Source organism: Bos javanicus, chromosome 16 (assembly GCF_032452875.1).
Source record: "Bos javanicus breed banteng chromosome 16, ARS-OSU_banteng_1.0, whole genome shotgun sequence".
In the NCBI taxonomy this organism is placed as follows: Eukaryota; Metazoa; Chordata; class Mammalia; order Artiodactyla; family Bovidae; genus Bos; species Bos javanicus.
The window spans coordinates 39,375,550-39,403,293 of record NC_083883.1 but is presented as its reverse complement, the minus strand read 5'-3'; the positions used below and the strand labels follow the sequence as shown (position 1 = coordinate 39,403,293).

The 27,744-nt window shown below is 38.8% G+C and overlaps 1 protein-coding gene across 2 annotated transcripts; it reads right to left on the bottom strand.

Moving 5' to 3' along the window:
* On the bottom strand, positions 1 to 27,050 carry FMO3 (flavin containing dimethylaniline monoxygenase 3). Of its 2 annotated transcripts, none has more exons than XM_061382586.1 (9): positions 26,831 to 27,050; positions 25,998 to 26,135; positions 14,378 to 14,566; positions 11,472 to 11,634; positions 10,845 to 10,987; positions 9,568 to 9,767; positions 4,413 to 4,768; positions 1,891 to 1,963; positions 1 to 1,183 (listed from the first exon to the last, which is right to left on the bottom strand). In XM_061382586.1, the coding sequence occupies exons 2-9, from the start codon at positions 26,127 to 26,129 to the stop codon at positions 841 to 843; spliced, it is 1,599 nt and encodes a 532-aa protein (XP_061238570.1). In that variant the 5' UTR covers positions 26,130 to 26,135; positions 26,831 to 27,050; the 3' UTR covers positions 1 to 840. The 2 variants fall into 2 exon arrangements, with proteins under 2 accessions (XP_061238570.1, XP_061238571.1); XM_061382587.1 differs by lacking the exon at positions 26,831 to 27,050 and adding an exon at positions 26,689 to 26,775.
* Positions 27,051 to 27,744: the final 694 nt, after the last annotated feature.

The window sequence follows — 27,744 nt, the reverse complement described above, 5'->3', positions numbered from 1 at the left end:
TCAAATGTAAACATTTTTAATTATCAAAATTTAATTGTAACATGTAGTAATACTTTAAAAATAACATTTTAGATTTATTTTGGTACTACATTCCACAAGGGATATAATTCTATATGATCCATATCAGGTTTTATTAGACTTGGGTCACAGCTTTGGCTAAAGATTTAATTTTTTATGACTTTCCATTCAGTTAAAAGGTATATTTGGTGCTCCACTCATTGTTGTTGTTGTCCTTATCTTGCTGCTACATGTGAAAGTTTGCTTCTTTATTGAAAATATAAATAAAATGAGTTACTTCTTGCTAACTTTCATTATAGACAGGGTCTTCATGCTACTTGTCTTGGCCAGGGAACAGGAGGAATTGCCTGGAGGACACAGCAGAAAACAAAAATAGAATATAATAGTCAAATAACCAAATTCGCCGCTTGATCCTGGTGAATAGTTTGTAAAATTAGGCTGAGACTATCATATTGTGACTATTCTGCTTTATTTACTCACTGTTTAGATTTGAAATACGTATTTCAAAGACTGTTATAGGAGAAAAGGAATCATGTCAAATATTTCAGATGAGTTAAGTTAAAAAGCATATATCTAACTATAAAATGTTATGGAAATGTTATAGAATTATGCAATGTTAGTGAAAGTTAAGGGGAAATGATAAATGCTCTTTAGATCATGACATGATTCTCATATGGGCTTATTTAGAAGCCTAGAGATAGTACTGTCTTACTAATGCCCACTGAATAGGAAAATAGAAGGTGTGAAATTCTTAATTTTTATATAGTGAAGCTTCTTTCCAGGTATTGTTAGTAATGTTCAGAATCCTAGATAGAATGATGGCTAGAACAACACAATGAGAGCAGCAATTGATACAACAGAAATAAGAACAGGTCTGAACCAGTTGCAAAATAAGCAAGGCTTCAGAGGACTCCCAACCACTCTTGTCGTCATAGGTTTCAGTAACCGGTCCCACTGGGTCAGGATGGCGTTTCTGGCTCCTGGCCACTTTCCTGGGCCCACCAGCCTAAACTGGTATGGGGTGCAAGGGCCAAAGTAGACCTCCAATGCCAACTTTGGATCTGTGAGAAACAGCCATGGGATGTTGGGCTTTGCCCCAATGAAGGAGGCAAGCTCATCCATATAAACAACATAATCCGTCTGTATGGTATCACTTTTGCCAAACCTAGAGGAGGGAGAGAAACAAGACTGTGGCTATCCGAGCTTCCTTTAGAAACAAGAACAGGGAAAATGCCTCACACCTTTTTATCCACGCAAATCAACATCGATCCTTTTGTTGGTAAGGGGATTATTGCTCATTATCCAGTACTTTGTAGATTTTACTGAAGGACTTTCATACTGATCTCACTTGGACATTCCACAACACAACAAGGCTGCTGAGAAAGGCATTTTTATCCACATTTACAAGTAGAGGAATTGTCTCTTGCTCACGTGTAGTTATTAATTCATGGCCACTGAGCTGATTAGTGACAGAGGTAGGACTGGAGCCTAGTTCTTCTGACTAGTTGTTGTGTGGCTGAGTCATTTATTAGAGCCACCTATTGGAAGGCATCCTTACATTTTAGAGGATGTATGAGCTAGAAAATAGAAGTCCACATCCGTGTGTTCCCAAGCTCCTCTGAAATTTAATCTTTCTGGGTCTCTCTTTTATGATATATTGCAGGAGATATGGAGGGCTGAAACAGGATTTAGTGGTCTATCAGGTGCGAAGTATATCCTTGATAACTATTTGTTGAATGGCTGAATTTAGCTCATAGCTGTCACCCTAATGGTCCCACTCAGGAGTATTCAAGACTAAAACAGTTCTAAGTATTCACAAAGTCAAATTTTGCTATGAAAATTCTGGATCCCCTTTACCACAGATGTTCTTACAATTTGAGCTTTTTCCCCATTTTTTCATCAATATCATTCATCATGTCCTTGACAGAAGGCAAAGGGCATGTTCCTAAAAAAAAAAAAAGTGGAAAGACACGATAATAGTTAAATAAGTCTGAGCCTGCAATGTTTCTTTTTTAATAATGAGTTGTGAATTGCATTAGTATTTTCAAATTTTGCTGTCATTATCTAGCAAAATAATATCTTGAACAAATACCCAGGGAGTCATTCTGAGACAAACATATAGGTCATTCCTAATCTTCTCAGAAATGATACTTGTCACAGTGATTAAAACCAAATAACCTTTCATCTTTCTATCTTTGCTCTTAAACTGGTTATTGGATTTAAAAATCAGTTTGAAGGATTATATTCTACTCTCTAAGCTTTATTTTTAAGTATGTCATCTAATAAATTATAGTCAAAGGTATATTGACATCTCTTTTTTAAGATTTAACAAACAGATCTTCATAGGAAGTTATCTTGCTTTGCCCAAAAAAGGGAATTTCTAACAGATAAGAAAGAGAATTTAACAAAGCTACAAGGTTCTTTCTGGAAAGCCAACAGTTTCTGAATGAGACTGTGGATGTGGACTGTTTACAAGTCACCAAGGATACAGGGAGGTCCTGGGAGGCCAAATCTGAGTTGGGGCTGCCCCAGGATTTCAAGCTCTTCCTGGCATTACCTTACAGAATTTTCTAAAACCTAGACCCAAACATTTGTACTCGGAGATGCTTCAAATCTAGTGTGATTTCTTTGGCAACTTTGGGGTCACCTGGAACAAGACTAGAATTTCCAGTCTAGCTCTGATTGCTCAAGACCTACAATGACTCTCTGTTCCTGAAATGCCTACAGGCAGGATCATAAGAATAGTTTGTCAACATGGCCTTGTTCCAAACCTTGGAATTGGTTCTGTCCTTGGGCAAAAGGAGAGATAGAGAAGAGGCTATATTCTGTAGTCCACCAGCTATTGCCATTGGGCTGCTTGTAACTGACCCCTTGGTCTGGTAATCCTATTCCCCCAAATTGGGTTGTTTGCCTTATATCTCATTTTCCCTAAGACTGAGTCTTTGCATCAATTCTCTGTTGGCTGGGTCTGTGCCCTGTCTCCTTTCTTCAGAGCCCACGTTATAACTAGTATCTTCACAGAGAGTAAGTGAATATTTTATAAGCAGTTAAAACCTACATTTTAATGCCAGTCTTTCTGAACCTGAATCCTGAGTTCAGTTCTAAGTAGGATTTCATTCCATCACTTTCCTGGCTGCTGCCTCACTGGAGAAACATCACCCTGCGACACATCTCTGCTTGGGACCAGGGGAGTGAAGGAGATTTAGAGAGATTGCTGATATGTAGGACCATAATGATGTGGTTGGGAGCCTGGTGGTGAGTGATGATGCAGGATATGTAGTTGCAGGTTCAAATATCCAGGATAAAAGAGCATTTAAACCCCAGCAAGTCAGGTAGGACTGGAAGCCTTACATTGGGCTTCAAAGGAAGCAGACCTGCTAAGATTCATTATCTAGAAGTTTCAGGTTTAAGACCAACCAGACTTTGCACATTACACTTTGACATCTTGATTTGTTCTTTAACCATAGCTTGGTTTTATTTTCTGAGTCTGCCCACAATGGCATTCAAACCTTAATGTGAATCTGATTCCAGTACTTGGGGCTGGATGATGCTGCCTGCCTTCTTTGCTTGACCCCAATCAAGTTCATTGTTTCTTTTTTCCTTTTAAAATACAGGGACTTAGGATTCCTTTACCTTAGAGACTGTCTACAACACCAAATGATTTCTGCTTCTACTGATCCACTGCTTGTCCTTATCTGATACATGGCAAGGAAGAAAACAGAACAAGAAAACCACTTCCTTTCCAGAAATCATACTTTTTTTCATGAATGTGGATATTTAAAGTTGCTGGATATTGGCTTTGAAACATCTTCTTTCATTAACCTTTCAAGAAATATCATTCTATTGAGTTTTAAAAATCTTAATTTTATAAAGTTCTTCTGCATCTAAGATGAGAAGCTCAGGTATTCTCAAGTTTAATGAAAGGTCTTGGATAATTGACAATTCTAAGGAGTTATAGGGCTTAACAGGTGGTGCCAGTGGTAAAGAACCCATCTGCCAATTCAGGAGACATAAGACATGTGAGTTAAAGCCCTGGGTTGGGAAGATCCCCTGGAAGAGGAAGTGGCAACCCACTCCAGCTTTATTGCCTGGAGAATCCCATGGACAGAGTAACCTGGGAGGGTTTGGTCCATGGGGTAACAAAGAGTCGGATATGACTGAAGCGACCGAGCATGCAAGGAGTTATAAATCACAAAAACACTCTTGAATCATTGTTTTGTCTATTGTTTATGACAATCTAATATATTTTAAATTGCTTATAGAATATAGTACCAAAAATATAGAATTATAGATTCTGGAAACTGGGTGGGACCTAGGATTTGTTCCTTGTTAATAGGAATATTGTTTTCCTAAAGACTCAAAGGCATTCTCAATGAGATTCTTTGTCTACTTACCCTTAATTACTTGTACTGCCCAGCGAGACTGCAGGTCAGTAGTGGGGATGGCAGCTCCAAGGGACTGGACAAGGCCGATCACAGCCAAGGTTGGCTTTTCCAGTGGAGGTGGGAATATGCCTTTAAATAAGGTAACCTCATTGTCTCTGCTCTTAATGATGGAGTCATCAAGGAAGGGGTAGGCATAACTATAGCCTGTTGCAAAGATGACATAGTCAATGGCCTTAAACACCGTCCCATCCTCAAAAATAGCTGAATCCTCTGTAAACTCCTTCACATTTGGCTTAATGGTCACAATGCCACATAAAATGCAAGCTGGGAGTCCGTCATTGAACACAGGCTCTTTCCTCAGGGTGCTGTGTGGAAAACAGAAACAAGCATTAGAACAGTACCGTTTCCTTTGTTTTATTGGTCCATAATTAATTGATAGGAAAAACCTACCTAAGGTTTTTTAATGTTCCATGGAGTGTCATCAATATGGCTGATAGATAAAACTTATGTAAGGCCACATTATGGAGTAACAGAAGTTGGTTTTTGCTAATCCCTTCTCTATTTCCTTTGATCTTTCTCTCTTTTCCCACTGAAGTCTCCCCAAATCCCAGAATAAGCATTCAGATATAGGGGAAAACAAAGGTTAGAGTACCTGGGTCTTTAAATTTCTTTTCTACTAATCAACTGTGAACCTTGATCAAATTAAATTTTCTTATTTTCTCTTGCCTCACCTTCCTCACCTGAAGTGGCAATAACTGCTATACCTATCTCAGATCATTGGCAGACCTAAGTAATATAAAGAATTTGGCACAGTCTGTAGCACACAGATAGTGCTCGAAATGTTAGCCATTATTCTTAACGTAACATAATCCAAACTGATCATTGTGATGTGAAGAAGATCAAATAGGAGGAAGGAAGCCAAAGGTGGAAGGCTGCAGCCAGGTTCTACCATAGAGGGTGAAGTGTGAACCCCATTAAGACAAAGCCATGTCAGGTGAGAAAGTGAGGGTCTAGGAATTTAAATAAGGCCAGGAGAAGAAGAGGAAACTGGAAATCTGGAAAGAGAGCTTTTGATTATTTTTTATTCAGTAATATCTCTAGTGAGTCCACAGAACTCTGCCTTAGGGGTAAACGCAATAATGTTGGAAGAAAAGACATGGTTCTTATAGGATGATGGGAACTGTGTGTGTGTGTGTGTGAGAGAAAGCTGTAGGTAGATGCTTCTGGGGAGGAAACTGAGCCAGACAATGAGATTGGTTGGACTGCTGGTTGGAAGAAGGCTGGATTCAACCGCTCGAATTATCTGCCATTTATCTTAAACTCACTTCTATGTTGAAACTTCCTTTGTCAAGGCCACCAGGATCTTCAAGCCACCAGATCCAGTGATCCACTCTTACTCCTTATTTTAACTAATTTATTAGTAAACTCACACTTGATGGTTTCCTCCTCCTTGAAACACTGTGTTCGTTTTGCTTTCATGTCATCACTCACTCTTGATTCCTTTCAACCTACCTTGCTATACCTCACTATTACTTCTCAGTGTCCTCTGCTGAATTCTTCTCTTCCTGACCTCTAAATAGCAACATGCCTCAGGTCTTTTGTCTTCTCTTTTGACATTCATTCTTCAAGAGATGTCATCTAGTTTTCATTTATTTAAATACTATCTATATTCTGACCAGTCCACATTTTAAACTTATGGTTTGAATCTCTCTTCTTATGTACCCACTGCTGTTCCACATTCTTCTATGCAAATACCAAACAGGCATTCCAACTTTAATACATTTAAAACTAAACTTCTGCTTCTCCCATGGTTGTCCACATCTCAGTAGACATCACCTCCATCTTTGCTCCCTTGCTCAGATCAAAAGTCTGAAAGACATCCTTGACATTTTATTTGCTTTCACATTTGCTATTCAATTGAACAGAAAATCCTGTTCACTTTACCTTCAAACTCTTATCCCAATCTGACAACTTCTGACCACTGATGATCCTGGTTCAGGCCACCTTCCCATCTCATCTGGGTTTTTGATAATAGCTTCTTAACCAGTCTTTCCACTTCCTTCTTTGACCTACCCTCTACAGTGAGTTATGGCCATAACAGCCAAAGTGATCTCTTCAAACTAACTTAGACTTTGTTTCCAGTTTGGTCAGATGCCTGCTATGGTTTCGCACTGCATTCAGAGTAAAGGCCAGAGTGTTTACAATGGCTTCCAAGACCTAGCATCAACTGGCTATTTTGATGTCTCTGGTTTCATTTCCTGCTATTCTCCCCAGTCTTCTTCCCCAAGAAAAGAAGCCACTGTATTTTGTTAAACATGCCAGTCATACCCTTGAAGAGATGATGTCCTAGCTGTTTCTACCATCCAGAATAGTCTTCTCCAGATACCCTTATGGCTCATTTTCTCATCTCCTTCAGAAATTTGCTTGAAAGCTTTTTCAGTGAGACCTTCTCTAAGGGTTGTTTAAAATTGTCTTGATGTCATCCCCTCTTACCCTTATCTGCCTTATTTAGATTTCATGCTGTTTGTGTCTGTTTCCCATTATTAGAATGTAAGCCCCACGAGGATAGGGATTTTATGAGTTTATTCAGTGCTATATCCACAGGTCCTGGCACATAATAAAAGCTTAATAACTATTTGTTGACTTAATGAAATAACTTTGAGGTAAACAGCTTAGAACTTGGGTTTTTTCACCCATGTCAAAGCAATTTCTTATCATGTGATTGGCTTGGAGGATATTATAGGAGAGAGTGAGGAGAAGGCTGAAGATGAAAACACTGTGGCCATAGATCAGTTGGAGGGCTCCATTAAGGGGCAGGTAATGAGAGCAATGCATTCATCTCACACACTAGTAAAGTAATGCTCAAAATTCTCCAAGCCAGGCATCAGCAATACGTGAAGCATGAACTTCCAGATGTTTAAGCTGGTTTTAGAAAAGGAAGAGGAACCAGAGATCAAATTGCCAACATCCGTTGGATCATCAAAAAAGCAAGAAAGTTCCAGAAAAACATCTATTTCTGCTTTATTGACTATGCCAAAGCCTTTGACTGTGTGGATCACAATAAACTGGGGGAAATTCTGAAAGAGATGGGAATACCAGACCACCTGACCTGCCTCTTGAGAAACCTATATGCAGGCCAGGAAGCAACAGTTAGAACTGGACATGGAACAACAGACTGGTTCCAAATAGGAAAAGGAGTACGCCAAGGCTGTATAGTGTCACTCTGCTTATTTAACTTCTATGCAGAGTACATCATGAGAAACACTGGGCTGGATGAAGCATAAGCTGAAATCAAGATTGCCAGAAGAAATATCAATAACCTCAGATATGCAGATGACACCACCCTTATGGCAGAAAGTGAAGAGGAACTAAAAAGCCTCTTGATGAAAGTGAAAGAGGAGAGTGAAATGTTTGGCTTAAAGCTCAACATTCAGAAAACGAAGATCATGGCATCTGGTCCCATCACTTCATGGGAATTAGATGGGGAAACAGTGGAAACAGGGTCAGACTTTATTTTTCTGGGCTCCAAAATCACTGCAGATGGTGATTGCAGCCATGAAATTAAAAGACACTTACTCCTTGGAAGGAAAGTTATGACCAACCTAGATAGCATATTGAAAAGCAGAGACAGTATTTTGCCAGCAAAGGTCTGTCTAGTCAAAGCTATGGTTTTTCCAGTAGTCATGTATGGATGTGAGACCATACATGACTGTTGGACTGTTTATGGTCCACAGTTGGACCATAAAGAAAACTGAGCACTGAAGAATTGATGCTTTTAAACTGTAATGTTGGAGAAGACTCTTGAGAGTCCCTTGGACTGCAAGAAGATTCAACTAGTCAGTCCTAAAGGAAATCAGTCCTGAATATTGATTGGAAGGACTGATGCTGAAACTGAAACTCCAATATTTTGGCCACCTAATGCGATTCACTGACTCATTGGAAAAGACCCTGATTCTGGGAAAGACTGAAGGCAGGGCGAGAAGGGGATGACAGAGGATGAGATGGTTGGATAGCATCACCGACTCGATGGACGTGCATTTGAGCAAGCTTCAGGAATTGGTGATGGACAGGGAAGACTGGCATGCTGCAGTCCGTGGGGTCGCAAAGACTTGGACATGACTGAGTGACTGAACTGAACTGAATGAGAGTGAAGCACCAAGTCCTGCTTTGCTTAACTTTGCAGTTAAGAAAGCGGTTTTAGAGCAAGGTGGCTAAGAGTGAGGCACTTTGGAGTCAGCAGATCTGGACTTGTTTCAATCACCATTTCTGACTTCCTAGCTGTGGGGCTTTGGTAAACCACAGTTTTCTCATCTCTCAAATGAAGATTATAATAGAGCCATCATCATAGTTGCTGTGGCTCATAAAGAATCTGCCTGCAATGCAGGAGACTGGGGTTTGATCCCTGAGTTGGGAACATCTCCTGGAGAAGGGAATGGCAACCTACTCCAGTATTCTTGCCTGGAGAATCCCATGGACAGAGGAGCCTGGTGGGCTACAGTCCATGGGGTCACAAAGAGTTGGACACGACGGAGACTAACACTTTCACTTTTTCATAGTCGTCGTGAGAATAAAGTGAGATAATGCATGTCTGAGACTTAATAAGGCTCTGACATGTATTAAGTACTTAAAAACATGTTGACTATTATTATCATTACTCTAGGGAGTAAATGGAGAAGGCAATGGCACCCCACCCCAGTACTCTTGCCTGGAAAATCCCTGGACGGAAGAGCCTGGTAGGCTGCAGTCCATGGGGTCGCTAAGAGTCGGACACGACTGAGCGACTTCACTTTCACTTTTCACTTTCATGCATTGGAGAAAGAAATGGCAACCCACTCCAGTGTTCTTGCCTGGAGAATCCCAGGGACGGGGGAGCCGGCAGGCTGCCGTCTCAGGGGTCGCACAGAGTTGGACACGACTGAAGCGACTTAGCAGCAGCAGCAGCAGGGAGTAAAATTCTTGACCTGTTATATAACTTTCCAGCTGTGCAAATCTGGTAAGGAGAATTGTGAAACAGGAAAACACTCCTAATTTTTGCAGTTCTTTGTCCTCTGAAATGTGAGAGGTGATTACTTCACTTTGATTTGTCTAGGTGTTATTTCACATATTAGGGTTGTTGACAGTGAAATAAAAGTTAGTAGGCATTTCATGTTTAACTCTGCTTTACCTGTTTAAAGGCATCAAGCCGTAGTTCTCGTGCTTGAATCTGGCGTTCATTTGCTTCATGTACCACCAGTTAGAAATGACTGTCGGTAAGGTGTTCTTGAGGAATGTTTCAAATCGAGTGATAAACAGCATGTCCCATGGATAGCCTTCATCCCAGACCCGGCTCATCACCCAGGAGCCACTTCGGGAGCTGATGATGACCTTGAAAAACACCAATTCAACTGTTAACGTGGTGACTGTAGTAGATATGCCTCTCAGATCTGCCTTTAGGAATGGAGTTATTGCACCACTGCTGGCAGTGTCCAGAAGGCAGCCCTCAGCTCTCAGCCCTCTTTGGGAGTTGCTTTGGTGAAGAGGGGGCTTCCCCCAGCATTTTATAATCTTTTTGGATCCCCTGCATTCAGTGACCAGTTGAAGGAGGAAGACAAATACCTAGCCTCTCTCAATTTGTCTCACCCTCTCCTTCCCCTGCTGTGTCCACAAATCCATTCTCTACATCTGTATCTTTATTCCTGCCCTGCAAATAGTTTCATCTGTACCATGTTTCTAGATTCCGTATATATGCTTCAATATATGATATTTGTTTTTTTTTCTTTCTGACTTATTTCACTCTGTATAACATGCTCTAGGTTCTCTGTGATGACCTAGAGAGGTGGGATGGGGGTGGGATGCAAGGGAGGCTCAAAAGGGAGGCAATATATGTAAATAAAAATAAATATCTATACTGGTAAAAAAAAAAAAAAAGACCCAGCCCCTCACTTCAACTAGGGACAATTTGGAAGGATTATCCTAGCTTCAGAGTAAATAAAGGAAAACTTCTTTCCCTTCCCTCAGAGGTATTCATCCAGAGAGCACTCCCAGATGAACTTCCTGCACTATAACCCATATCTTAGGATCAACACCCGTCAAATCATTTCTGTGGTATTCTCATCTTTTAGCCAAATCTTCTCTGGTGTAGGTGACCAATAACTGAATACTGGTTATATTTCTTCTAGTGCTTGTTTGATGATCCCACTGGTTTTGGAAGAATTTATTGGACACATTAGACACCAAACATCCCAAAGAAGAAGCTTGTTGAATGACATCATTCCAGCTGATGTTCTGCCTTTGCCACATCAAGCTATTTAAAATCCCACCTGTTACCAAAGGGCATTGAGCTATATGAACCACTACTTAGTCTTTGCATCAAGGACTCTGCCCTCCCCGCTTTCTTTCACACTTTTCAAATGGTATGGCTGGCCTTTTAAAGATAGTTCCCTGAGTATCAGGGAGGCATACTTTTTCAGCTATGTGGCTGAGTTCTGAGGCGATGTCACAGCCTGAGTTCCCCAGACCAATCACCAGGACTCGCTTCCCCTTGAAGATTCCTGGTTCTTTATAGTCCCGGCTGTGGAAGCATTTGCCTTTAAAAAGTTTTATTCCTGAGTGAAAAAGTGGAAAACATGTGAATTATTTTGATTTTCACTGAAAAAACTGCTATAACAGAACTTGTCAGTGAATATGGTTGCAGTAATAGGAATTTTAATACTTAAACTATATTAGATACAATATATCAAATTGTATAGATATATGTGCTCAGTCATGTCCAACTCTTTACGACCCTATGGACTGTAGCCCACCAGGCTCCTCTGCCCATGGGACTCTCCAGGCAAGAATACTGGAGTGGGTTGCCATGCCCTCCTCCAGGGGATCTTCCTGATCCAGGGATTGTACCTGCATTTCCTGCATTGGCAGGCAGATTCTTTTACCACTGAGCTGCCTGGGAAGCCCATTAGATACAATAAAAGCATATTTTAATTTAATGTGTACTTTTATAAACTATACTTTTGTATACATAAGAAAGACATCATCAAGGTTATTTCTTCATGCAAGATGTGTGGATGGCAGCGTAAACTTTGGCCTTACCTGGAAAGGACTCTTTAGGTATGTTGGGGTACACATGATGTCCAGAACAAATCATTACGGCATCAAAGACAGCTGATTCCTTTTTACCATCCTTTTCAGTGATAACATCCCATTGGCCAGTGGTTTGGAAATCGGGACGCTTATTTACACTGGATACAATTGTCTAAGAGAAACGCAGAAAGATAATCTTCTTTACTCTAAGCTAAAAGGCAGATTTGGCACCAACATCATCAAATAGTATGAAGAAAATCCTTAATAGTGCCTTAGGGAAAATACTTAATTCATTATGAAGGTGCATATTATAAATTCAAAGTTCCTTTTTAATAAGTCAAAGCATAAAATGATCTATATGATTTTTAAAAATATTTATTTATTTTTGGCTGTGCTGCATCTTTGTTGCTTCACAGGCTTTCTCTAGTTGCAGTGAGCGGGGGCTACGCTCTAGTTATGGGGCGAGTGCTTCTCATTGTGGTGGCTTCTTTTGTTGCAGAGCACAGGCTTTAGGGGATGCAGATTTCAGTAGCTGTGGTGCAGAGTGTAGGCTCAGTAGTTGTAACTCTCAGGCTTAGTTGCACATGGCACAGGGGATCTTCCTGGACCAGGGATCAAACCAGTGTCCCTTGCATTGCAGGGCAGATTCTTACCCACTGGACCACTAGGGAAGCCCCTATCTATATGTGTGTGTGTGTGTGTGTGTGTGTGTGTTTGTTTTTAAATCCCCACATAATTCCTTGTGTATGACCAGTATTCTCTGCAGTACAAGAGTGATTCATTTTGGGGCTCTGACGATTGAATTACAGTTTACAAGAGGCAGGTAGCCCATGTAGTAAATAATCTGGTGGCCAATAATTTACATAGTAATAGCAATTTCCTAACATATTTCTTTAGCCATTTTATTTTTTTTAAACTGCTTTAAAGCCTTTATTTGATCTTCAGAATAATTCTACAAGATACATAGTTGCTTCATTTTACATATGAAATGGAGACTTAAAGAAGTTAAATAATGTGCATAAAATCCAATAACTAGTTAAATATAGGTCCTTGATTCTACAGCTGTTTCTCCCATTGACTTTCCAATTTCATTCTTTAGGTGGTTCATATTTTGGTCAAGACACAGAGTTTATATGAAATAGATCCTGTAAAAATACAGCATTTTTTTACTCTCATCCTTTTACTATGTGTTTGAAGTTAAATTTACACTTGATTAAAAGTCAGCCAAGGAAGCATCTCTGATCTCAATTATGGTGCATGCCTTGTAGCTACATGATGAGTAAGATACTATTTAGGACTGTTCTCTTCCAAAGGACAGGAAACACCCAACCCTGACTTGGTAACATTTCTGAGGCAGTCTCACTCAAGTGACAACACGCTTTTCTTTTTCTTCTGTGTCCAAGTCATACCACGCTGTTTCTTAATAAAGTAAGAGAATGAGCTGGACTGAGAAGTGAAGGCAGAGTTAAAAGCGCTTGCAGGGTTGTTGTTCTATTGCATTTCTCTCTATAGGTTTGAAGATGAAGCCAACTGGCCAAGAGTTACAAGTTTCCTCCCCAAATGAATCATGTAACTTTCACTATTTCATAACATGGATACTCCCTATAAATTGGAACACATGGCTTCTCAGGGGAAAACTTCCATAAACAGTATTGAGGGATATAAGGGAGAAAGAAATGAGGCCAGGGTGTCTATTACAGTAGGGCTTCAAGGAAGGAGGATTCTATTTTTTTTTTTTTTTAAACTTTGTACTTGTATGGTCATTGAGTTTTGTGAAGATGCACTGATATTAAACACTATCAGGGTTTTGTCCTTATCGGAGTGAAATGAACCCTGCAGCTTCCTTAATGGTCTCTTTACTAGATTAAGAAGGCACCTTTCCCAGATCATCAAAACATAGAAAGACTTTCCAACTTTGCCAAATGATCATAGAATCATACGGCATCTCAGCATTAGAAATTAAGAGCTACTCTATAGTTGCGGTAGGAAGGCTTCTCTTGTTGCAGAGCACAGGCTCCAGGGCATGCAGACTTCAGGAGTTGCGGCATGTGGGGCTCAGAAGTTGCAACTCTTGGGCCTAGTTGCGCCGTGTATGTGGGATCTTCCCAGAGCAGAGATTGAACTGGTGTGCGCTGCAAGGCAGATTCTTATCCACTGGACCTCCAGGGAAGCCCCTATCTATGTTTTATTAAACTTTATTTCCACGTGGTTCCTTGTGTATGACCAATATTCTCTGCAGTATAAGAGTGATTCCTTTTGGAGCTCTGACAATTAAATTATAGTTTACAAGAGCCATGTAGAACATGTAGTAAATAATCTGGTGGCCAATAATTTTTGTATTAACAGCAATTTCTTAATATACTTCCTTGTCATTTTATTTTTAATGTTATTATCTCAAAATGAAAGATACCATCTATATCCAGAGTGTAAGTTCTCATGTTTTAGTATGCTAAGGATCACCTGGAAAATCTTATTTTCTGATATAAACATTTAAGCTTATAATTTTCATAAAAGTTTTTGTGCTCTCTACTTGCCATAAATATTGATATATCAAATTAAATTATCATTTAGCTCTAAATATTTAAAAATTTCCCCTGAAATTTCTTTTTTTGACCTGTAAATTGTTTAGGAATAATGAGTTTTTAATTTATAAATTCATGTCTACCCAAGCATTTTTTTCTTTGCTCTGATTTCTAAGCTTATGGCATTTTGGTCCAAGAACTATGTGTAGTTAAAAATTTCCTACATATCTTAAGAAGAATGTATGCTTTCTAAATCTAGGGTCAAAGAAGCCATACTGTTAAAATTGTTTACAATTGAGAAAGAGATAGTGAAAGGAACAAATGGGAATCTTTTAATAACTATAGAATTCCTCACAGTTATGCCCCCAATAAGTTTTTTTAATAATATCTTACCTTAAATTGTATGTATTTCAGGAGGTTCTTTTCTTTGGCAAACATAGTAATATATTCCTGGAGCTTGCTGTTGTGCATAAAGTTAGGAAAATCATCAGGAAATGGAAAGTCTGGAAAACATGTCATCTCTTTGGAAGAGTTGGTAAAGACTGACCGATAAATGCTGGCCCTGCCTTCCTCTACATGGTCCTGTGAAAGAAACATTTTAAATGGAACAGAGTTTGTAAATGAGTATATTTATCATGGTCAGGACCAGTCCCAAATAATTATCACTCATTTTTGGTTGGTCTTTCCAAAAGTAAATGCAATAAGATGAGGCATAAATTAACTTCACTTACATAATTTGATGATAATCAAAGGAACTTAGAATGTTAAAATATATCTTTATTCACATCTTTTCTGAGGGAAACAGATTCTGCATTTCATCCTGTCCTTTCAAGAATATATAACTGGATTAATTTTGTTGCTTTGAACCATTAATTACAGTGATAGTATTTCCCAAAATTTACCCGTGCACGATTTCAATATGCCAACTCATGAGCATGGACAGGCAATGTGATATATACATGCAATGGAACATTATTCAGCCTTAAAAAGAAAGGAAGGTTTGATACATGCCGGGATATGCATTAATGTTGAGGACATATGCTGAATGAAGTAGACAAGCCACAAAAAGACAAATTCTGTATGATTCCATTTATCTGAGATACCCAGAGTAATCATGTTCACAGAGACTAAGAAAGTGGTGGTGGCTTGGGGCCAGGGAGAGGGAGGAATTGAGAGTTAAATTGTTTAATTTCTGCAGAGTTTTACTTTGGGAAGATTAAAATGTTTTGGAGAGGGATGGTGGTATGATTGTACAATAATGTCAATGAACTTAATGCCACAGAACCGGACACTTTAAAATAGCTACATGGTATATCTTTATTGTGGTTTACTTACCACAAAATGAAAAAAAAAACTTCCTTTAGCATATTATGCTGGTAGATTAGATCATAATATTTTTTATGTATCTAGGGCAGAGAGCACCTTGATTATGTTTACAATATCTTTTTAAAATGTTTTTAACCATACCCTATAGTTACATATTTTTTATTGCAACCCCGTATATACACACATACACAGGGAACAAAAGTTTTATGAAGAAAAATTATTTTCAAGAACTTGAGTTGCACACATACTTTCCATCCATTCTGGAAGGTTGCCTATCTCCACTTCATTTAGTTGTTTTTCTGGAGATTTATCTTCTTCCTTCATCTGGTACATAATCCTGTTTCTTTTCATTAGCTTTCTGTGATTGTGGTTTTTGTTCTGGAGGCTGTGGGATTATAGTTCTTGTCTATCCATTCCATTTAAATATGCAGATTAATTCATTAATTTATATCATTGCACACAAATGGGTTATAATCTCCAGAATGAAAAACATTGATTTAAAGGAATTAGGTGAGGAGAAAGGGGAATAGAGGCAGAAAAGGAGATTACTTAAACCCTAAGCATTATTCTTTGGGCTAAAATTCTGAAATTAACATAGGTCCATCTATGCTATGATTTTTCCAGTAGTCATGTATGGATGTGAGAGCCATAAAAAAAGCTGAGCTTAGAAGAATTGATGCTTTTGAACTGTGGTGTTGGAGAAAACTATTGAGAGTTCCTTGGACTGCAAGGAGATAAAACTAGTTAATCCCAAAGGAAATCAGTCCTGAATATTCATTGGAAGGACTGATGCTGAAGCTGAAGCTCCAATATTTTGGCCACCTGATATGAAGAACTGAATCATTGGAAAAGACCCTGATGCTGGGAAAGATTGAAGGCAGAAGGAGAAGGGGATGACGGAGGATGAGATAGTTGGATGGCATCACTGACTCAATAAATATGAGTTTGAGCAAGTTCAGGGAGTTGGTGATGGACAGGGAACCCTGGAATGCTGCAGTCCATGGGGTCACAAAGAGTCAGACAAGACTGAGTGACCAAACTGACATATTAGAAAGATTGAGCAAAACACAGAGGGCAGAGGGAATTTGTTTTCACATTTGAAATTCTGGTAAGATATCATTTCAAAGCCTCCCCAAAACAACCTGGGTTGGGGAGGGTTGACACTGAAGAGTCAAGTAGCAGTGATTAGGAAGAGGTAACATGATTAAGACAAGCTCGGACCTTAGTTTAGCTCTCTTGAACTCATTCAGTTTGAATAAAACATGAGTTCCTGCTTGTTCCCAAAGGGGATGCAGAAGTCATCTGAGACTCTTAGTAGCTACTTTGCCAGAGAGTTGCCAAGGGTTGGGGGGCAGCTAAGTGGCATTTTAGTAGAGCTGAAGAATGGACCATTTGGGTCAGGGACTCAATGTGCAAACTGCACCTGGTAAGTGGAGTCTGTTCAGCTAGGAGTTTCACCAGCCCCTGACAGCTAAGGGAGGACAGTTCCAGGTTCATCAACTGGCCTTTGGTTAAAGATTACTGAAGGATAGGCATGAAGGGTAATCATCTACAATAGGAACATCAGGAGACCAGAGGATTCAGAGGACAGGCCCAAGACTGTGTTTGAATTTGGGAAACTTTGGCTTTGCTTCACCACAAGGTCATATAAGTTCTATTTCTGCATAAGCCCAGAGACAATTTTAGAAAGAGCTGAGGGACAAGGAAGGGAAACTAAAAGACTGAGTATTGCTCCTAAAGAGACCTAGAGATTAAGCTGTGCCAAATGGGGGTACTCCTTGGGTCTTAGCATGCTTTTATGTTTTTCTCTATGTAATTCTGGATATTTGTCTTGTCCTATTTATGCTAGATGTAAAAGAGTGACCTGAACACTTAGTAGTCTAGTGTTACTTACAGATAAAACATTTCAAAATATTAAGATCTCACCAGAGAAAATGGGAGAGGATCTCCCTGGACAGAGTGAGAGTTTTAAATTTGGCTGACATGCTTCACTCAACAATTTCATATTTTCTCTCAACTTATAATATGAGCTATATGGTAGACAGAATTTTAAGAATGACCCTTAGTTCATCTCCTCCTTGGGTAGTCATTTGCCCTTGAGTATGGATGAAATCTGTAAATATATTACTCCTCTGACTATGTTGTTAAGTATTATTGAATCACATGATCCCTTTACAAGCAGAGTTTTCTCTGGCTGGTATCAGAAGTTAGAGGTTCAAAACATGAGGGGAATTCAGCTTGTTCCTGGTTTCGAAGATGGAGAGAGACATATGCCAAGCAATACTGGCAGCCTTTAGGAGTTGAGAGGAATCCCATTTACAGCCAGCAAGGAAACAAAGACCTTAATCTTGAAACAACAAGGAACTGAATTCAGCCTCCACCCTGTAGTATGCAGATTCTTTCCCTGTGCTTCCAGATAAGAGCCCAGCCCAGGCAGCACCTAATTTTTGACCTCATGAAACCCTAACCAAAGAAGCTAGCTGAACTATACTGTACTTCTGATCTGTGTAAGTGAAAAGTGAAAGTGAAGTGGCTCAGTTGTGTCCGACTCTTTGTGACCCCATGGATTGTAGCCCACCAGGCTCCTCCGTCCATGGGATTTTCAAGGCAAGAGTACTGGAGTGGGTTGCCATTTCCTTCTCCAGGGGATCTTCCCAACCCAGGGATTGAGCCCAGGTCTCCTGCATTGTAGGCAGATACTCTTACCATCTGAGCCACCAGGGAGGTCCACTGATCTGTGTAACTGAGAGTAATAAAGAAACATTTTTAGCTGTTTTAGTTTGTGGTAATTTGCTACGCAGAAATAGAAAACTAATACAAAGTCCAAGGTAAAGTTCTGGAGCAAGGCAAAGTTGAGGAAAATTAGGTAACAACAAAGGAGGAATTTTATATGATAAAAATGGTGCAAACCCTTGAGACAGATTTGAGGTGTTTTTGCAATTTTGGGTGTTCCAGGATAATAAATTTCCCTAGCAATGCTGAGCTGATTGGTCTTTAGTTTTTCTTAGGTTCCCCAAGAGCCATGGTTACTGAAAAAGGAGTTGCAGCATCAGCTAATCACATCATCTGTGACTTGCTATTAAAAAAAAATATGTCATGAACATCTTATTGTTCCTATTTGGTATTATAGTGTATCTCAGAGTCCATGTGTATAGACTGATCCTTTTAAGTTGATCATATGAGAAGTTCATAAGAGTGACTAAGATCATAAATGACATTTTCAAATATAATAATTTTTTTGGGGGGGGCAAGTGATCAACAAAGAACCAAACCTTACTTATCTATGGAAGTAGCTTTATCTATCTTTTTAAAATTACTAAAGTAACTCAGACTTCTGATTACATATGAAAGATTATGCAGATGTATTTAACTCTTCTTCCCCTAAAATTGGGTTTCCCAGGTGGTGCTATTGGTAAAGAACCTTCTTCCCAATGCAGGAGATGCAGGAAACCTAGGTTCAATTCTAGTTGGGAAGTTCCCCTGGAGTTCGAAATGGCAACCCACTCCAGTATTCTTGCCTGGAAAATTGCATGGACAGAAGAGCTTGATAGGCTACAGTCCATAGGCTTGCAAAGAGTCAGACATGACTGAAGTGACTTAGCATGCACACACCCCTAAAATTACTGTAAAGGTATCAGAGATATAAACCCACAGGGAAAAAAAGAAAAAAAAAGTGAAAGCAAACAAGAAACAACAATATTTTGAAAGTAGAACACAGGTGGATGAGTGCTAACTGACTTACCAGATCAAAGAAAGCGGAAAGGGATCTTCCGGACCCAGGAATCTAACCAGCATCTCTTATGTCTCCTGCATTGGCAGGAGGTCTTTCCAACTAGTGCCACCTGGGAAGCCCAAAAGTTAAGACTGCTGCTGCTGCTAAGTCACTTCAGTCGTGTCCGACTCTGTGCGACCCCATAAATGGCAGCCCACCAGGCTCCCCCGTCCCTGGGATTCTCCAGGCAAGAACACTGGAGTGGGTTGCCATTTCCTTCTCCAATGCATGAAAGTGAAAAGTGAAGTCGCTCAGTCATGTCCGACTCTTAGCAACCCTATGGACTGCAGCCCACCAGGCTCCTCCATCCACGGGATTTTCCAGGCAAGAGTACTGGACTGGGGTGCCACTGCCTTCTCCAAGTTAAGACTAGATCTAATCAAATGGGAATCCAGATTAAATAGTGATCTTATAAGATATTCAAGGTCTACCGTCTTTTACTTCATATATTTTAACTTCATAGGAAACTGCCAAGGAGGTACTCTCATTAAAATGGAACCCTCTTACACTGTTGGTGGGAATGCAAACTAGTACACCCACTCTGCAGAACAGTGTGGAGATTCCTTAAAAAACTGGAAATACAACTGCCTTATGATCCAGCAATCCCACTGCTGGGCATACACACCGAGGAAACCAGAATTGAAAGAGACACGTGTACCCCAGTGTTCATCACAGCACTGTTTATAATAGCCAGGACATGGAAGCAACCTAGATGTCCATCAGCAGATGAATGGATAAGAAAGCTGTGGTACATATACACAATGGAGTATTACTCAGCCATTAAAAAGAATACATTTGAATCAGTTCTAATGAGGTGGATGAAACTGGAGCCTATCATACAGAGTGAAGTAAGCCAGAAAGAAAAACACCAATACTAATGCATATATATGGAATTTAGAAAGATAGTAACGAGAACCCTGTATGTGAGACAGCAAAAGAGACACAGATGTATAGAACAGTCTTTTGGACTCTGTGGGAGAGGGAGAGGGTAGGATGATTTGGGAGAATGGCATTGAAACATATATAATATCATATATGAAACGAATCGCCAGTCCAGGTTCGATGCAGGATACAGGATGCTTGGGGCTGGTGCACTGGGACAACCCAGAGAGATGGTACTGGGAGGGAGGAGGGAGAGGGGTTCGGGATGGGGAACACGTGTATACCTGTGGCAGATTTCATGTTGATGTATGGCAAAACCAATACAATATTGTAAAGTAATTAACCTCCAATTAAAATAAATAAATTTATTAAAAAATAAAATGAGAGAATAAAAAAATAGTAGGAAGATAAAGTTTTCAGAAAACAGGGTTACCCAGGATAATAGCAGTGTGGTTAGCCTAGAGAAGGGAAACAATCCAGAAGAGTGTCTTTAAGAGATAGTTAAGAGAAGAATTAAGCCAGTGAAACACCTCATGTATTTAACTGTTCAGAGGAGAGTCAAAATTTGGTGGGAGAGGTTGGGGAGTGAATTAGAATAGCATTGTAACATTAAATCAACAAATACCACAAGGCAGTTACTAACTCCAGTGAAAACAAAAAGTTAATCAAGAAAGAAAGTATAATCAGAATCCACTAAGCAGCTTAGCAATGATATTTACATGGTTGTAATAATATAGACATGAAGGTTAATTAAACAAAAAGAATGGTATGACTGTAGGAATAAGAGAAAATGAAAAATTTTGTAAATGAATCTGTTCCCAAAATTCTAAGGGATTATTGTTTTTATGTAGCACCAGTCAAAATAAATTCTATAAATGCAGAGAAAATTACAAGAAATGAATCAAAAATGAACATGATGAAACAGAGAATTCAAATTCTATGTATTAGAGTAAGAGGAGATCCAGGGTTACCTGATTTTCTGATTCTTCAAAAGAAGACATTTCCTTAGATTTTTATGTGAAATATCCTGGTTTTAAAATAATGGACCGAAATTAAAAACATAGAGATCAAATAAAATGGACGAGCCAAGCCAGTTTGCTAACTCTACAACATATATAAACTATAGATTTTTGTCTGGCAATTTTGTGATCATCCACCTCAGTGAATTATCTTATTTTTTGTAACCATTTTCCAATTGATATCCTTCATGGTATAAAATCAGATAGTCAGCAGTTGATAATTTTTCATCCATTCTATTTTCTCTTTTTTAAGTTATCAATCATTTATCTTACTGAGTCTAAACTTCTAAAAGAACATTAATTAATAGATCTTTAAGAGAGAACTTAATTTCCTGGAGGCAGTATTTTCCATCTTCATTTTGTTATAAATTTCTATCTTATTGTATTGTCACCTGAGGATTTCATTTTATTATTTTTTTCTTTCTTTTATTTATTTATTATTATTTTTTTACTTTACAATATTGTATTGGTTTTGCCATACATTTTACTTACATATTTTTTCCAAAAATTTGAGGATTTTTTTGACTTAATCAGTTTTAGAAATGTTCCATGGGCACTTGAAAATAAGGCATATTTCATCTTTTTAAAATACAGGGTTTGTTGTATATCAACTAATGACAGACCAAAGTGCAAGATGCAATGCTTGCTAAGTTACTATTTGACCGAAGCTATGATCCTTAAAAAACCAAAAACAAACAGGAAACAACTGTGTAAATATTAGTCAGTTCATAAGATTGCGTTTTCAAATTTAAAAAGTCAAAAAAACTCTAAAAGGGACTCCAAAGAAAAACATTTTTTCTTTCCTTAAAAAAATTAACATTGTTTTCTATCTGAAATGGTTTTCCCTTTGATGAAAGATCAAACTGTAGATCACTCTTGTAGAGTTGCTAGTTTATAATGAAAAGCACTGAGCACTAGAAATTTAATTAGGGCTCATATAACTCAAAGATGTCAGGCCCCTAGAATACAAATTTTTAGTGTCATATTAGAATATGCCAATCACATCAAAAGCCAATGTGTCTTGGCTTGCTATTGAAAAGTAATTCAGTGGTAGATTAGTTGCCAAATCTGCATCAGAAAGCAATGTGATTTTGAAATATGATGAGAGTTTTCTGCTATTCCCTTGGGTAGTTAACTCTGCTAGTGTGCATGTGGGATGCGAAGGTGGAGGAATTCACAGCTTTGGATGAGTTGAGGATGCTTGACAGTGATTATAGTCAACACAAGGAGGGACTAAATATTAAAGATCAAAGTGATACATAGGCTAGAAAAAAAATCAGAGGAAGTGAACAAAGGATTGCCTTCCCAGAAAAAGGAGACTTTATTCATGACACTTCAGGACAAAATCCAGAAAATTTGTTGACATGTTGTTTGTGGAACTCCTGAGAAAGACCTTCTCCCTAGATCTGCAGCCTAGTCATAAAGTATTTTCTTAGTGATCAAAGCAGGTGAGGCAAATACATCATTCTGCCTTTAGATCTGGGTTAGAAGAAGGAACTATTAATAGAAGGACCTAAGAAAGTGCTGTAGAAAAAAGCTACAAAAGTTTTAATTATGTGCACATTCCTTTTTTAATTTAATTTGGCTGCATTATGTAGCACACAAAATCTTAATTCCCCGACCAAGGATCGAACCCATGGCCTCTGCCTTGGAAACATGGATTCTTAAACACTGGACTACCAGGGAAGTCCCTGCAGTTTTATTATTATTATTTTTTTACACCTAGCTAATGTTTGGATCTTAGAAAATGTAAAATGCTGACTTTATCAACTAACTGTAATGAAAATACAAAATTTAACTTTATTTTATAGTATAATCCTGTAATGTGATTTCTAGGTATATTGCTACAGACTCATGGAGGTATTTGAGAAACACTGCAAGTCACAGTATCATTTGCATCTTCAAGTCCTCCCACAGAGGTGAAAAAATTAGGGAACGGTGAATAATCAACTGTATTAGTTTCATGTGGCTACTATAAATTAAATTAAATTTAAATTTAATTAAATTACCACAAACCTGACAGCTTAAGGCAACAGGAATCTATTCCCTCATGATTCCAGAGGCCAGGAGTTGAAAACCAGCATCACTGGGCCTAAATCAAAGTGTTGGCAGGGCCAAGTCCATTCCAGAGGCTCTAGGGGAGATTCATTATCTCTTCCTGCTCCTGCTGGATGCCAGCATTCCTTAGCTTTTTTAGCATCTGGAGGCCACCTGTATTCCTTGACTAATGTCTCCTTTCTCCACCTTCACGGTCATAGCATAGCATCTTCATATCTCTCTTTCTGATAAAGTCATATTCCCTTTTTTCTTTTGTTTCTGTGTGTCGAATCTCCCTTTGCCTTTCTCTCTCTCTCTCTTTTGAAGTTTACTTTATTTTCTGGCTGTGTCAGGTCTTAGTTGTGGTATGTGGGATCTTTCACTGAGGTGTGTGGGCTTAGTTGCCCCAGGGCTGGCAAGTAGGATATTTGTTTCCTGACCAGGGATTGAACCCGTGAAATGTGGATTCTTAACCACTGCACCACCAGGGAAGTCCCATGACTTTCTCTTTTAGGGATAGATGTTATGGCATTTTTGCCCTACACAGATAGTCCAAGATAAGCTCATCGTCTCAAGATTATTAATGTTATCATACCTGTAAATATCTTCTTTTTCCCTCATTAGAAATATTTACAGGTTCTAGGATCAGGACCTGATATCATCTTTGAGGGGCCCATTGTTTGAATAGCCTATCACAGTTCACTGTCAGGCCCCTAAGGGTTGACATTTATCCCACATGTCAACTACATTCATTTCATCTCAACATCTCCAAAGTCTCAGTCCACTGCAGCATCAAACCAGGTTCAAAATCTCACATATATCAACTCAATAATTCTAAATCTCATTGTCTAAACTGTCTGAATCAGGTATGAAAGCAACTCTGAGTGTAATTCACCCTGGGACAGAATTCTCTATTTCTGGACCTGTCGAGCTAGAAAATAAGTTATCTTATTTCAAAATACAACGATGGGACAGTCACAGGGTATCAGTAAAAAACATTCTCATTCCAAAAGGGAGAAAATGGAAGGAAAAAAAGGAGTCATCAGTCCCAAGCAATTTTGGAATCCAGAAGGGTAAGTTTCATTAGGTTTCAAGTTCTGGGAAATAAGCATTTGTGTCTCAAGGCTCCAGCTTCTGGGTTTGTGGTTCCACCCTCTGGGGTAAATTTTTTTTTTTTCTTGAAGAGTACCACATGCTTGCAGGTGAGTAGTTTATACCTCCATGATGCTAAGTTCAAATTTTAAAGCCTTCCTTGAGCAACAGGAGAGGCAGCTACTCTCAAAAGCTTTATCAGCCGTGTCTTTGTTCAACAATGCTTTGTAAAGTAAGCATGAATTTGAGGATCTGGTTAAGATCACCGGATAGAAGACCTGCCAGCTCAACAGGCCACTTGTTGAAATGGCACCCAGCAATTTATTAAGGGATTAAGAATTCAAACTGGAAATACAAGTCAGACTGAATTGGAGTCTTGTGTTTGCCATTCACAAGCTATTTACCATTTTTTAAAAATTTTCTTTTAAGCTTCACATTCATTTGTAAAAGGGAAAAATTCATAGCTAGCTTATAGGATTATTATAAAGATTGAATGAAATGAGAAAGGTGTTTGGTATATAGAAAGTACTTAATAAAACAGCCTTATCAGCCTTCACTGTGCTAATCTGAAATTCTGTCAGCACATTCCAGTGACAAACACTGAGCTCCGCAATACTGGGAAGCTGCTGTATAGCACAGGGAGCTCAGCTCAGCGCTCTGCGATGACCTAGAGGGTGGGATGGGGGTGAGTGGGAGGTTCAAGAGGGAGGGGATATATGTATACTTATACATGTTGTTGTACAGCAGAAACTAACACAACACTGTAAAGCAATTATACTCCAGTTTTAAAATAATCGATGCTGAGTGGTTCAAAAAGAGTTCTTTGAAATCTAGAAAATATCTATATCAATAAGAACAATTCTCATATATTGATAATATTTAAAGAGCCATCATAGACACTTTCTTCTTAAACATAACATTTCTATTAAGGTATAAAGGTTAACACTAATTTTGTACTTGTGGAGGGAATAGTGGTTTAAAAGGGATTACTGGGGACTTCCCTGGTGGTCCAGTGGTTAAAACTTCGTGCTTCCAATGCAGGGGGTACAGGTTTGATCCTTGAAATTGAAATCCCACATATTGTGTGGCATGGTAAAAACAAGAAAATGGGGTTATTTATCTTCCTGTGTTCCTATGTATTTATGGTTTATTGGAAGAAGAAGAAAACAGGAGTAGGCTTAACCAGAGAGTATTCCTAAGGTTGTAGGCACGGAGAGAGTTGGGGCACAGGGAAGCCTCCACACCTGATAATATACTTGTTAGACAACAAGGAAGTGATCTCACAGCAGCTTACAAGCATACCTGCTGATAGAGTCCTTGATATAAATGCATAGAAGTAAGCCTGGCAAGCTACAGTCCATGAGGTCGCAAAGAGCGGGACATGACTTAGTGACTGAACAACAACAAAAGTCTTTGAAGAATGTCAAATCAGTGTGTCCTCTTCTTGGTTCCTCTTGCAGCAATCTCAAGAATTATGTATTTTTGGCCAGACCAAAAGTCAGCACCTGAAATCTTAAAATCTGTGGTCTGAATCTCTAAGAGGTTGTTCCAGAAACTCAACAAATGAATGGAAAGAACCATCAATTTTTAAATGATTAGCTCATGTAATTCTGTTACATAAACTTAACCAATATTTGACCATGGATTTTATCCCCAAGTGGCTCACTTATTAATGATTTATTGGAGTTGAGTTCTGTACACAGAGACTGACCAGCTCACTATCCCATTTACTTCTGAAGTAAGCAAGGGATTTACTTTCCAACCTGCTACTGATGTTAAGCTTTGTAGAGCAAGTGTAACTGGCATGACAGCCTGTGCTCAGGCAATGTGTTCTCGCACACTTCCCCCCTCACTCCCCAGTCTGCTGCAGTGATATCCCACTCACCGAGAATTTCCACAGGCCCCCAATGTCTTCACCCTTCTCAAAGCAGGTGGGTTCCAGTCCCTCTTCTAGGCAGTTTCTGATGGAGGCCAGGCCACTGATGCCTGCTCCAATGATGGCCACTTTCTTCACCATAGTTACCTGTGCAAAGGCCCAGAGATTCACAACTAAAACACATATGCACACACTTATACCCACAAACTGTTATGCATATACGGAAGAAGAAACAAATATATGTGCGTAAGTATATATGTATATATGCACACATACATATATATACACACATGTACATATACTCACACCCACTCTCATATATATATATGAAGAGACATATGTATGTGTATGTATATACATACACACACATATTCATTTCTTCTTTCTACTTTACATAAGGCTTGATGAAGAATAAGGTCTGGTTCCATCTGTATTTCAGTATGCCAGGTAGTCATCTGTTTCTTCCTCTAATAATGTTCTTAACCTTCTCAATTAAAAATAAAAATCATCTCTTTATCTAAAAATAACTTCTCACTAGCTACTATCCTTAACCTCTGTTCTAAAAATTTGTTTCCTAATCTTTTCCTATTCCTGACAATATCTTTAGACCCTACTGTTACTTCTTTTTTTTTTTTTTAAAGGCAAAATCACATAGCTACACAGAAAAGTAGATTTGGATAACAAAAATTAGAATCCTTACTGCTCAGAAAAGAAAGATCTCTATTGAACTATATGTCATTCTCATTTTGGCCATATTTGGTATAAAGGTAGCATTCTCCTTCTCCATTTACCAGTCCCACTCTCCCCCCTCTCAAATCATTGCAGTATCATTCTTTTTCTACCTTTCTGTAATCTTCCTTTTTTCTGTAGATTTAAGTCTTGTCCAAAACGTCTGAGCAGTTTGAAAGAAAAAATACTTCCCTGAATCAACGCTCTAGTAGGGTGATATTGGAAAATGGGAGGAGCTACTCTTAAAGAGGAACTTGCTTCTGGAGACCTCTGCTCCAGTCTATTGGCCACCCAGTGCCTGCTTTCCATTAGCAAACCCAATCTAATGCTTAAAATCCTGGACTTTTGGCCTGGGACTCAGGCACTTGTCCTAGATAGATGACTCTGCAGTTATCTGCTCCATTTTATGATGTGTTATTCAAAGTTTATTTTATTTTTCTCATTTCTAATTCTTCTGTAGGTATTTCATAGTAAACCCCGCCCCCGCCCCCTCCAATACTCTTGAAAACTAGTTGCTTAACTGAGACTTTTTGGTCCTGCAGTGATGATGAGTTTTCTCTCTTTCTTCCTATCCTCTCTTTTGACCTTTGAGGTCAAAGGTTAGATTTCTCAAAAATGTCTCTTATTGATTCTGGCTAGTGTGTTGTCATGGAAAAGATCAAATTCCATACATTGATCCATTTGTACCAGGTAAAATTAGTTGGTCATAAGACTAAATAAACTATACCTAACTCCCAGTCATGAGGTATATTGAAGTTTGTAAAAATTGTTTTCCTACTAATCATGTTCCTTAAAATTATGATACCTCAATTATTTTAAAATTGATACCTCAATTATTCTCATTAAGCAAACAATGTTTAAAATAAACTGACATATATTTAACCCTGGAGAAATTGCTCTTTATGTCTTTTGGAGGTGGTAATCCTCATCTCTTAAGTAAATATAGTAAAGTGGAGAGTCAGAAACACCTCAGATCTTAGTTCAGTCACTTACAGCAGTGTGACACTGGGCAAGTCATTAAGCCTCT

What these genes read in the sequence shown, in the direction of transcription:
- FMO3 (XM_061382586.1), bottom strand. Translation starts at nt 26,129, where the DNA reads ATGGTGAAGAAAGTGGCCATCATTGGAGCAGGCATCAGTGGCCTGGCC. An exon ending in TCAGCCACATAGCTGAAAAA is followed by an intron (nt 9,768 to 10,844) that starts GTATGCCTCCCT and finishes GTGTTTTTCAAG; the next exon opens with GTCATCATCAGCTCCCGAAG. An exon ending in GGCAGTACAAGTAATTAAGG is followed by an intron (nt 1,964 to 4,412) that starts GTAAGTAGACAA and finishes TTTTTTTTTTAG; the next exon opens with GAACATGCCCTTTGCCTTCT.